We start from the raw sequence: 13,220 nt of genomic DNA on the forward strand, positions 1-13,220 counted from the left end.
TCCGGATATTAATGGGTTTGTGAGCTTTTCAACTTTGTTGCATCTTTATGGTGTGATGTCACTGGTATTTGAATGCTTGGATGTGGGGTATAGCTCATGGACTCTCGAATGGGAACAACATCACGAGTCTGGTGTCATCTTATACAGGACAAGTTGGCTCTCGCAGCTGAGAATCTCCTGTTCCTTATGGACTACGCCTCGCTTTCCAAGAAAGACATTACCCTGAACGGCAATACCTTCTCGTGGCCAGAGAGGATCATCCCACTCATTAGAAACAGGTCTGTTTGAAAACTTCACTGTTTCCCAGTGAACAAGAGCCCTTTAAAACAAAAACCGAAAGAACTGCGGATGCTGTTATTCAGGAATAAAAACGGAAGTTGCTGGAAATGCTCAGCGGGTCTAGCAGCACCTGTGAAGAAAATATCAGAGCTAATATATTGAGGCTGGTGACCCTTCCTCAGAACAGTTTTGAGGAAGGATCGCCAGACCCAAAACATTAACTCTGATTCTTTTTCTTCACAGATGCTGCCAAACCTGCTGAGCTTTTCCAGCAACTTCCGTTTTTATTCCCCACACAGAAGCTGAGGAGACCATTTACACCAGATTCTGCACATTTTTCTCAAATGTCAGACGATCAGCAATCCTAACTTTAACTCTTAAAGTCCTACACAAGCAGCTTGTGAGGATTATCAAGATGATGATCAACTCTATTTTTTAATAATTTTAATCCTTTATTGGTAGAACATGCTGATACACTGACATTTTCTCTTTGAAGTAATGTGTGTGGTTGGATCTATGTTAACTTTAACATTTTTTCAGTTAACAGTCTTTTCTAGAATGACTGGTAGTGCTTTCAGGTCCCTGGGTTGTAAAAAAATGCTCTGGAATTCACTCCTGAAATGTAGATGTAGAGTCCTTGCATGTATTTAGGGCTGAGATAGATTCTTAATTGACAGGGGAATCGAGGGTGACAGGGAGAATGCAGGAAAGCAAGGATCAGCCATAACCCTATTAAATGGTGATGCAGGGCTAAGGGGCCACATGGCCTTTTCCTGTTTCTTCTGGTTTAAATCTCACCAGCTCTCTTGCTTTCTTTCCCCCTTAGTGTTGCTCCATAACTTATCTGTCTGACCAAGATTTTGTTCACCCATCTTAACATCTCATGCAGCTGTGTGTCAAATCTTGTTTGGTATCTGTTTGGTGACGCCCCTTGGGAAATGTCACTACCCTGAAGTTGATATATAAATGCCAGTTGTTGTTTCTTTGTCTGACAGCCGAGCTGAAATGATTGAAGTCCACTTTATTCACAAACATTACTGAGAGTCCGCATAATTTCCACGCTGAGAAGCAGCTAATTTTGCTTTTTCCCTTCCCTTCGCCTTTAGTGAAATGCGTTTGCAGAGAGAACATGATACGGCAGTTTCCAAATTGGTTGACTGGCAGAACGATTTCACGAAGCGCATAGTGGAAACGGCAGCCTGGGTGAAGAAATTTCGAAAGAAGGATCACATGTCCGAGGCACAGCGGTATGTGACAGAGCTGGAAGACATCAACAAGCGACTGGAGCAATTCACAGAAGAGGTAAGCCTGCAGCTTGCGCTTCGTTCCTTGTCAGGTTCTGCTTTAGGAAACTCTGAAACTTTCCACAAAGCTGAATAAATACTGAGGAAAGAGGAAGAAACAGATTACGGCAAGATCTTGCTGCTTCTGTCAACTCTATCCTTAAATATTCTGTGTTCTGTTTATTACAAGTTGTTAATTAAGTCAGAAGAAATTCTCTGATCATTTCCCTGTAATTATATTGAATGAAAAATCGCTGTACATTACATTTGCTAATGACAGAAAGGCACATAGCCAAGGTTCTTGCTGTTTGATGTTAGAATTAGCAGCACAAGCAAGTGACAGAATGGAGTTCAAAAATGTTTCTGTGATTAAATATACCAGAGCGCCTTGAAACAGAGCCTTCAAAGAATAGATAGAATCCCTATAGTGTAGAAACAGGCCATTCGGCCCAACAAGCCCACATCCCACCCTCCGAAGAGCATCCCACCCCAACTCATTCCCCTTATGCCTGCATTTCCCCATGTCTAACCCACCTAACCTAAACATTTCTGGACGCTACAGGCAATGTAGCATGGCCAGTCCACCTACCCTGCACATCTTTGGACAGTGGGAGAAAACCGGAGCACCTGGAAAAAATCCACGCTGACACAGGGAAAATGTGCAAACTCCACACAGACAGTCACCCACAGGTAGAATCAAAACTGGCTCCCTGGTGCTGTGAGGCAGCAGTGTTAACCACTGAGCCACCGTGCCAGTCTTAAAAAGACATGAGAGAGAGGGAGAGAAAAACGTGACAGAGAGAAAGAGAATCTGGAGCCTTTAAACTGAGAGAGAGAGATTACCAAATTAATGTGATAAGGGTAGGATGAATATATTTTAATTAAATACAATAATTAGTTAAGACAATAATGATTACAATTAAGACATGGTGTAGATGGCAGAGAAGACGATGTGTTGTGACTACAGTATATAGGAGCTATTGGGTGACCAGGATAAACCAATCTACAGTCAGTGGCTGCAACTTGAGGAGCTTTAGCCCAGAGTTGATGAGCTGGAAACTAAGCCACAGACACTCTATGACATATCAGAGAAGTGTAGAGAAATTTGGACAATTTGTGTCAGGTAATTTGTGTCAGGTAACCATCACAACTCTTAGGGTAGGGTTTTCTGAATTGGTCAGTTGCCAGGGATGGGTAGGTGTCAGTGTTGGTGAGACATGTACAGAGACTCGCAGCTCAAAGGCGAAGAATCTCAGCATTTTGCAGTTGTCCAAAATGTTCCTGGTTCTTGCAGGCAGTGTGAAAGAAAACTTTCAGTCATATTCAGGTTATATGAGCCAAACTTGCTATGATGCGAGAAGTTTGAGAGGTGAATAAGAAAATAGTAGTGGTGTTAGAAGACTGTATATTCAGGGAGGGTGAGCCAGACGTTAGTGGTAGGGAAGCTGCTGGAGAAGATACTGAAGGATAGGATCTATTCCCATTTGGAAGAAAATGGGCTTATCAGTGATAGACAACATGATTTTGTGCAGGAAAGATCATGTCTTACCAACTTAATAGAATGCTTTGAGGACATAACAAAATTGATTGATGAGGGAAAGGCTGAAGATGTCATATACATGGACTTCAGTAAGGCATTTGGTAAGGTTCCCCATGGCAGGCTGATGGAGGAAGTGAAGTCACATGGGGTCCAGGGTGTGCTAGCTAGATGGATAAAAAACTGGCTAGGCAACAGGAGACAGAGAGTAGTAATGGAAAGGGGTTTCTCAAATTGGAGACCTGTTACCAGTGGTGTTCCGCAGGGATCTGTGCTGGGACCACTGTTGTTTGTGATATATGTAAATGATTTGGAGGAAGGTGATCTGATTAGCAAGTTTGCAGATGACACGAAGATTGGTGGAGTAGCAGTTTTGCTAGGGCTCCTTGATGTCACACTCGGTCGAATGCAGCCATGATATCAAGGGCTGTCACTGTCACTTCACTTCTGGAATTCAGCTGTTTTGCCCATGTTTGAACCAAGGCTATAATGAAGTCAGGAGCTGAGTGGCCCTGACGTAACCCAAACTGGGCGTCACTGAGCAGGTTACTGCTGAGCAGGTGCTGCTTGATAGGGCTGCTACTGACACCTTCCATCACTTTCCTGATGATTGAGAGTACTGATGGAGTCAGAATTGGCTGGGTTGGATTTTCCCACTTTTTATGTACAGGACATATGTGAGAAATTTTCCACATTATCTGGTCGATACCAGTGTTGTAACTGTACTGGAACAGCTTGGCTAAGGGAGCGGCAAGTTCTGAAGCACAGGTCTTCAGTACTATTGCAAGAATGTCGTCAGGGCCCATTATTTTACAGAATCCAGTGATTCCAACTGTTTCTTGATACCATGTGGAGTGAATTGAATTGTTTGAAGACTGATATCTGTAATATTGGGGTCACTGGAGGAGGCTGAGATGGATTATCTACCCGGCACTTCTGGCTGAAGATTGCTGCGAATGATCCAACCTTCCCTTTTGCACTGATGTGCTGGGTTCGTCTGTCATTGAGGATGGGGCTATTTGAGGACCCTCCCTTTTGGTGAGTTATTTGATTGCCCACCTCCATTCTGAACCGTTGGTTGTGGGGACTTTTGAGAAATATTCAGTGATAATGTTGTCTCTTAAGATGCATGGCTGCTCTGAACAAACTAGAGTTCTTTGAGGAAGCAACAAACAGCATGAACTATGGGGAACATGTGAATATGCTTTACTTGGATTTCCCCAGAAGGCATTTGTCAAGAAGACGTACTAAAGCTTACAATAAAAAATAAATGCTCATTCCATCAGGGGTAACATTTTAGCAAACATAGATGAGGAAAAGGGAATGGAATATAAAGATAGAGATATTTTATTACAGCAGCAGATGGTATTGGTGAGGTCACATTTGGAATACCATGTATTGTTTTAGTCTAGAGACAGCCACTTGATTGATTCCTGAGATGAACGAGTTATCTTGTGAGGAAAGGTTGGACAGTTTGAGCCTGCGTCCACTGACGTTGTGAAGAATAAGTGATGATCTTCTTGAAGCACTTAAGGTTGTGAGGGGTCTTGACAGGGCGAATGCTGAGATGATGGGGAGAGACCGGAACAAGGGGATATAGTGTAACACAAGGTGTTTTCCATTTAAGATGGAGACAAGGAGAAGTTTATTGTTCTCCCAGGGGGTCCTGAGTCTGCAGTAATCCTTTTCCTAAAGAGTGGTGGGGATATGGACATTGCATATTTTGTGTTAGTTTTAGATCAGCCTGCCTCATTGTGGAGCAAGTGGGACTTGAAGACAGGGACCTTCTGGTGCACAGCTACCACATGAGCTCCAGGTAAATCCTTGGCTTTTGTTGTTTTAAAAACAACCTGATCGGAAACATTTCTGAAGCTGGTGGAACTTGAACCTGGGCTTCCTGGCTCAGAGGTCAGGCACTACCACAAGAGCTGCTGATTGAGTGTTGATTTTTTTTTCCTCCTTTAACCTATCTTTCCAGTCAACGTGTTCAGAAATGTTACTGTCCATCTCTGGCGCACCTTGAACCTGGTCCTCCCTGTCCAGGGGTAGGGACACTACCACGGTGCACAGATCGATTGCTAATTGATAAGGGAGTTGAAGGTATCAGGTGAATGTGAAGTTGAGGCAATTTGATCAGCTGTGGTCTTATTAAATGGCAGAAGGAGGATCAAGGGACTGAGAGGCGCTCCTAATCTGTGTGTTGATATGATTATAAACCTTAATTTATATTTGGCAAATACAGTTAGTTATATTTAAAACCAAATGCACTTCAGGCACTGTAAATCAGAAACAAAAACAGAAGTTTCTGGAGAGCTGGTTATATCTTGTTTTGATTAAATATCCGATTGATAATTGACATTTGCCTGACTGGTATCAGTGTCTCCAGGGTATAGTTTTTTTTTAATTACAGAGACTATTTTTGATGGACCATGCCACTGGACCGTGCCACTTACCCTTGTGTCAGGGTGTGACAATTTGCTCTTATTCTTCATTCAGAAAGCCCAGATCAACAACGAAGAGGTTTTGCTGGAGACAGGACACATTAGCCCCTACCATCAAATCCAGAATATTATTAGTGCTAAGGAACCCTTCGAGAAATTGTGGAAAACTGCTGTGCAGTTCAACCTGCTCTCTGACAAGTGGATGTATGGCCCCTTGTTACAAGTCAATGCTGAGGACGTGGAACATGAGGTTAGAAATACACCACTTTTTAAACACAGAAAACAAAATTCTCCTTAAAACCGTAGTTCTATCACATTGCAATATTCTGTGGATATTTAAAATATAAACATGAGATTTTTTTTAAAAAGGAGTATATTAGAATGATTGCTGGACTTCAATTTAAAAAATATTGCCTGCTTTAAAATTTGCTTGTTTAAGATTGAAAGTCTGTGTGATTAAAATGTGTTAAAATAATGTTGTATCTTGCAGTGAACTCAATTCCAGTTATTTTTAACTTCCTAGAAACATTAAAAAGCATGAGAGTTAATCTATTCATCTTGAACTTGGTGGTTTAAAAGACCTTTCCTGCTCTGAACTGTTTCTATCAGGTACAAAATTTATGGAGGGTTAGCTACAAGTTAACCAAGGTCTTCAGTCATCCAGATTTACATGGGCCTTTCAAAGTTGCCACAACCATCAAAGCAAAGCTGGAAAAGTTCAAAATCAATATGCCTCTCATCAATGCCCTCTGCACCCCAGGGATTAAACCACGCCACTGGAGTTTGATGAGCCAAAAGGTAGGCAGATCACTTTAAGGACACAGAATTTTATTTTAGCTCACAGGATGAGGGCATCACTGACCAGGCAGCATTTATTGCCCATCCTTCATTGACCAGAGGGCAGTTAAGAGTCAACCACATTGCTGTAGGTCTGGAGTCATGTGTAAGACAGCCCATGTAAGGATGGCAGTTTCCTTCCCTAAAGGACATGAGTGAACCAGATGGGTTTTTACAACAATCGATAATGGATTTGTGATCATCATTAGACTTTTAATTCCAGATTCTTTATTGAATTCAAATTCTACCACCTGCCGTGGCAGGATTTGAACCTGGGTCCCCAGAATGCTCGCTGAGTTCCTGGAGTAACAGATTAACTTCTGACCAATTGTGGAAGAAATCAGTGCAATTATGTTGGAAATGAGAACATTGTAAAAGTCAACCTACATTAGCAGGTAGTGGTGTGGTTGTCACTTGTCTAGTTATCCAGATTCCCCTGGTTACTGCTCCCGGGAACAGGAGTTCGAATCCTATCATGGCACTTGGTGAACTTAGACTTCAGTAACTATCAGCAGTTGAAAGCTTCTGAGGAAGGGTCACTGGATTTGAAACATTAACTCTGCATTTTCTTCACAGATGCTGCCAGACCTGCTGAGCTTTTCCAGCGACTTCTGTTTTTGTTCCTGACAGTGTCATTTGTGTCTGAAATCATCATTAACCTTGTCTGAAGTATTTCATTTCAGTCCCACTGTTTGTTTCATTCGCCCAAAAGCTGTGCTCCTCCCCATGTCTATTGGCTGATTCCGGTGCTTTGGATGGGTAGGAGTTTCCAGCTGAGGAGACATAACAAGAGCTTTCCTGTGCCCTGGATGTGGAGAGTGGTATGCACCTGGGGGTCCCTGAATGAGCAGGTTCACATTTTTTACAATTCACTGAGGATCTTTTGTGAAATACTATTTCCTCATTCATTGGCAATGCAAACAATACTGAAAAACTGACCCCTCAGACTGTGGTCTGTGATGCCTGTACATTCTCTGGGGAGGTGGGGGGAGGGAGGGCAAGTGCAACCGCAGCAGTCCATTGCCCAATGTGGCTCTTTTGTCTTTTGCCTCATCCCCATTGGAGCTTGGGTATGTCCTGTCTGAGAAGCCTTTTATAGTGTGAGGCCAGAGAGTGCGTAGCTGGATGCTGAAACTATACCCAGGCTGAAAACAAGGTGAAGCGAGGGGTGGGTGGGGGTGGGCATGGTGTGTGAGGGGGCAGCCATTGCTCAGAGGTTCTGCCACTTCATTGCTACCAGTTTGCTCTAAATCCACCGAGAGGGCAGATTGCCCACTGCCAGGGTAAGGGAAAAGGAGTAACTCGTGAATGGATCATTCTGGATGCTTTGCATTAGTCCTTTTAAAATCTGCTATGGCGAAGCCGGTGGCTTGCTGAGGGTGGGGCTTCCCTAAAGAACATTCCAGCAAAGTGGTGGTACATGCAGGGTTCATTGTGGTGCTCCCTACCAGGAATCAATGGGCATCCCGCTGGGGGGGGTGTTGTCGGCAGGAGTCTGCCAACAGCAAAGGAGACGGGGAGGGGGGTGGGAGACCTTCCACTCTCTGCAGACAGTGGGGCAAGAAAGAACAGAACAGCATCCCCGAAGCCTGACTCAGGCACACCCCTCCCCTTCACGTCATCCCAGTACATGCCCTTCCATCAGCCCTACTGATCCCCATAACAGTGGCTGAGGGCAAAATAAGCAGCTGGAGCAATGGCAGTGATAGCAGCAGGGAGAAGCAGCTCCAGGGCGAAGCACCTCCACTAAGGAGACCTCACCCAGCTGCTATTGCAATTGCCTTTACAGGGCCTGAGGCTCCCATTCCCAGTGATCTCAATGGGGAATGCTGGAGCCACAGTGCTGTGCACACCTCTGAGCTGGAATTAGGACACTTACCCAGCCTCACACCAGATAGAAGCTTCCATCCATCCACCCCAGGGTCCAAAGCCAGCATGTCCAGTAGAATTGATCCCCTAGTCTCCCTGACCTTAAATCAGGACAGGGAAGAGGGGGAAAAAAAGCCCAACAATGTTTGATTTACATTTCACCCAAATTCTTGACTTTATTAAATTCTTCACTGATTCTTGTCACTCAATGTCCTGATAATTGATACAATAAACTTTGCAGTGGTCCACAAAATGCCAATCATCTGTCTTGGCATGTGATGAAACACTCCCCATTTGCCTGGATGAGTGCAGTCCCAACAACACTCTAGAAGCTCTACACCATCCCGGACAAAGCAGCCCCGCTTGATTGGCACTACATCCACAAGTATCCACTCCCACCACCACCAACGCTCAGTAGCAGCAGTGTGTACTATCTACAAGATGCACTGCAGAAATTCACCAAAGAACTTCAGAGAACAACTTCCAAACCCACAACCATTTCTGTCTAGAAGGAGAAGGGCAGCGGGTACATGAGAACACCACCCCGTGCAATTTCCCCTCCAAGGTACTCATCATCCTGACATGGAAATATATCGCCTTGTTGTTAGATCAATATCCTGGCACTCCCTCCCACACAGCATTGTGGGTGGATTTACTCCTGAGGACTGGAGCCATTTAAGGTTAAAGCTTCATTTTAACCTTCACTAAAATAGCAGAACAGTAGCCCATTTTAAATGTGCAATCTGCCCTGGTCCACTGCCATACCGACAATTGCAATGTTTTGACGTGTTACTCATTAAGTTCGTCATTTGAGAGAACGCAGTGTTCTAGTTCGATGTGAAACTGAGGACACAAACTGGAGAAGAGGCTGCGTTGAAAGATGGCATTTCAGTAAAGGAGGCAGCCACTTGATTCTCACATAAATTCAGGAAGGATCAGCCCCACCCCTCATCCTGGTGAGAGTCTCAGTTTTATTTAAATCACACGGCATGAGTTAGGAAGAAGAAATGATTAACTGCAGGACATATGAGGACACCAGCCCAGTATGAATTCAGCTCAAAGGTGACATCCAGTTGGATGTAAGGCCTCCAGCTGTGCGCAATTTGTGTTCCCGCTTGTGTTTTCAGAGAGCGATGTTGTTAAAATGTCACGATGTTTTCATCCTGTGAAGACCCCATAAATACAAGCAGCAGGGAATTTGTCCAAGACATGGTACTATTGCCACAACACTCACCATGACAACGAAGCTGACAATGTACGCAACATCCAGTCAAATCCTTTGTGTTCAATGGACACATTCCTTCCCGTTGCTACCCTACTCCATGGTCATTGCATCCAGACAGAAGTTTCAGATGAATCCTCCATTCTGTGCAGGACAAACTCTTGTGCTACAGGCAGCATTTTTCTGTTCACTTGCAGGATGTGAACATTGCTGACTGGGCTAGCACTTATCGCCCATTCCAAGTTGCCTTGGAGAACGTGGGGAGCGGAGGGGGTGTGTTAGTGAGCTGCCTTCTTGAACTGTTGCAATCCTTGGGACACCCGTTGTAGTATTTAGGATTTTGCCCCGGCGACAATGAAGGAGTGGCGATATATTTCCAAGTCAGGATGGTGAGTGAATCCAAGTGGAGTTTGCAGGTGGTGGTGTTCCCATACAGTGGGAAATTCCACATGGTCCCACGCCTTGTTTGTTTGACTGACTTTTAAGAGGACTTGGAGCCTGGAATTTCTCTCACATCTGCCAATGAAAAACATTTCATTCAAGAAACTTGCCACAACTGCCAGGACATCTGTGAAAATGTGAGTTTTGCAAGCCTGACTTTGAGATGAGAATTATAAAAAGAGACGGGCATTCCCTTCCTCTGACACAGAGCCCATTTTAATATTCTTACAAAATAAATACAAAGTGAGCTGAATTAGAATTTAATGACCTGGGTTTTTGACACTCCCTGGGTGAGTTTTTAAAACACCTATCTGAAACTCTCTGAACCTGAAACACTATCTGTTTCATCACTAGGTTCTGAACAAAAAAAAACATATTTTTAAATAAACAAATATTAAAGTGAGTGCACATGTTTTAAACTAATCCTAACCCTACCTCACCCTACCCTTAAGCTACCGCTAGCCCTAACCCTAACCCTAAATCTAACCCTAACCTTAACCCTAATCCTGACTCTAACCTCATGCTAATGTTAACCCAAACCATAACACTAACCTTAACCTAATGCAACCCTAATCCTGACTCTAACTCCAATGCTAACTTGTTCAAAATGCACAAGCAGACACAGGAGCAGAGGTAAGGTTTGTTGGGGGCACTGGACAAACTGACCCAAAGGTGTAGGTCTCCAACAATGCTGTTTGTACCAGGCTTCCTCAGATCTACGACTGTCTGACTGCCTCTATGCACGGGTTGCTGGCTGCCATAAAGAGCCAGGGCCAGCACCCTCAACATCTCTTGCATAGACACACAGACCTTCATTGCAATGCTGTGATCGCTGGTGCTCAGCAGCAACAGCAGTGCAACAGGAGACGGGTCTTTGACCTCACTCCAGCTGGACCTTCCATAAGAAAAGACGGGATGGGAACAGGAGGGTCCCAGCAGGAAGGGGAACCACACACAATGGATTCCCAGAAAACTCCATGCAGGATGTTCCAGAAATGGCTGGATTTCTGCCTGCTATCCTCAGCCCAGTGGGGGTTCAAGCTGTGGAGGGTGAGCCTGCCTTGCAGCAGGACACACGCAGCATGTCTCAGCCCTTTAGACACCCTGGGGTTGCCTGGCCACAACTCCCAATGCTCCACTTTAAAGCAGGCTCCTCCATACAACTGCAGATACCGGGACCTGGATTCAGCAGGAGGAAAAAGCAAAAGGAGACATCTTTCGGACATGGAGCGGAAGTAGGGTAATGCTTCATTATGGAACCTTGGTGAACTTCTACAGTTCAAATTATATGAAACAGCAAGGCAAGGCAGCAGTAGGGTCACAGAGTCATAGAGTAATACAGCATGGAAACAGGCCTTGCGGCCCAAACTGGTCCACGCTGACCATGGTGCCCATTCCACTTGCCCACATTTAGTCCATATCCCTCTAAACCCTTCCCATCCACGTACCTATCCAAATGCTTCTTAAATGTTATTGCACCTTCCCCAAGCACTTTCTCGGACAGCCCATTCCGTATACACACAACTTTCTGGTTGAAGAAATTGCCTCTCAGGTCCTTCTTAAATCTATCCCCACTTACAGTAGGCCTATGCCATCCAGTTTTCAGTTCCCCATCCCTGGAAAAAGACGATATGCATTCAGCCTATCTATGCCCCTCATGATTTAATGCACCTCAATAAGGTCATCCCTCATACTCCTACATTTCAAGGAATAAGGCCCTATCCTGGCCAACCTCTCCCTATAATTCAAGCCTTCTAGTCCTGGCAACATCCTCATAAATCTTCTTTGCACACTTTCTAGTTTAACTACATCTTTCCTATAACAGGGTGACCAAAACTGTACACAATACTCCATGTGCAGCCTCACCAATGACTTATACAACTGTAACACAGCATCCCAACTCCTATACTCAATGCCTCAACTGATGAAGGCCAACATGCTTAATGCCTGCTTCACCAACTTATCTACCTGTGACACTGTTTTCCACAAACAATGTACTTGTACTCCTTGGTCACTCTGTTCCACAGCACTCCTCAGGGCTGTGCCATTTACTGTATAAGTCCTAACTTGGTCTGACGTTCCAAAATGCAACACCTCACACTTATCTGTATTGAATTGCATTTGCCAATCCTCAGCCCATGATCAAGATCCATCTGTAATTTTTGATAACCTTTCTTGCTATCAACAATAGCTTTAGGGTGGCATGGTGGCTCAGTGGTTAGCACTGCAGCCTCACAGCGCTAGGGATCCTAGTTCAATTCCAGCCTTAGGTTTGTGTCTGTGTGGAGTTTGCATGTTCTCCCCGTGTCTGCGTGGGTTTCCTCCCACAGTCCAAAGATGTGCAGGCTAGGTGTGTTGCCCATAGTGTTCAGGAGTGTGTGGGTTATAGGGGGAATGGGTCTCGGTGGGATGCTCCAAGGGGTGGTGTGGACTTCATGGGCTGAAAGGCCTGTTTCCACACTGTAGGGAATCTTATCTAAATTTGTGTCATCTGCAATCTTATTAAACATGCCTTATACATTCACATCCAGACCATTTATGTAAATAACAAAGGTGCCAGCACCAACCCCTGTGGCACACCACTAGTCACAGACCTCCAGTCTGAGAAACAAACTTCAACCTTCACCCTCTGCTTCCTACCATTGAGCCAATTTTGAATCCAATTATCTATCTCTCCCAGGATCCCTTGCGACCTGGCCTTCATGACTAGCCTACCATATGGGACCTTGTCAAAGACCTTACTAAAGTCCATATAGACAACATCCACTGCCTCACCTTCAACCATCCTCTTGGTTACCCTTCGAAAAACTCGAAAAGATTTGTCAGACCTGACTTCCCACATATAAATCCAATTCCCTGATAGGACCTTGACTATCCAAATGTTGGTTGATCCTGTCCCTCGGTATCCTCTCCAATAACTTGCCTACCACTGATGTATGGCTCACTGGCCTGTAGCTTCCAGGCTTGTCTTTGCTACTGTCCTTAACCAATGGAACAACATTAGCCACCCTCCGGTCTTCCGGAACTTCACCAGTGGCTAAAGATGAAGCAAAAATCACTGCAAGAGCATCTGCAATTCCTTCCCTTGTCTCCCACAACATCCGATGATGGACATGATGCATACTCAGGGGATTTATCCACCTTAATGTGCTTTCAAACAGCATTCAAACTGTGGGACAATGACAACAAGACAGTGGCTCAGGGCCAAAGGGAGCAGGAACTAGACAAGAAATAAATGCATAAAAGTAAAGGACTAGAGATTCTGCAAATCTTAAACACAAACAGACAATGCTGGAGAAACTCAGCAGGTC

At 44.5% G+C, this 13,220-nt stretch overlaps 1 protein-coding gene across 1 annotated transcript in view; it reads left to right on the top strand.

Annotated features, from left to right (window-relative positions):
- LOC125463128 (dynein axonemal heavy chain 3-like) overlaps positions 1 to 13,220 on the top strand; it is a 556,635-nt gene that overhangs the window by 194,630 nt on the left and 348,785 nt on the right. The window contains 4 exon segments of the mRNA XM_059654753.1: positions 148 to 278; positions 1,386 to 1,581; positions 5,596 to 5,790; positions 6,150 to 6,338. Coding sequence (XP_059510736.1) covers positions 148 to 278; positions 1,386 to 1,581; positions 5,596 to 5,790; positions 6,150 to 6,338 — 711 coding nt within the window.

Source organism: Stegostoma tigrinum, chromosome 25, assembly GCF_030684315.1.
Source record: "Stegostoma tigrinum isolate sSteTig4 chromosome 25, sSteTig4.hap1, whole genome shotgun sequence".
Taxonomy (NCBI): Eukaryota; Metazoa; Chordata; class Chondrichthyes; order Orectolobiformes; family Stegostomatidae; genus Stegostoma; species Stegostoma tigrinum.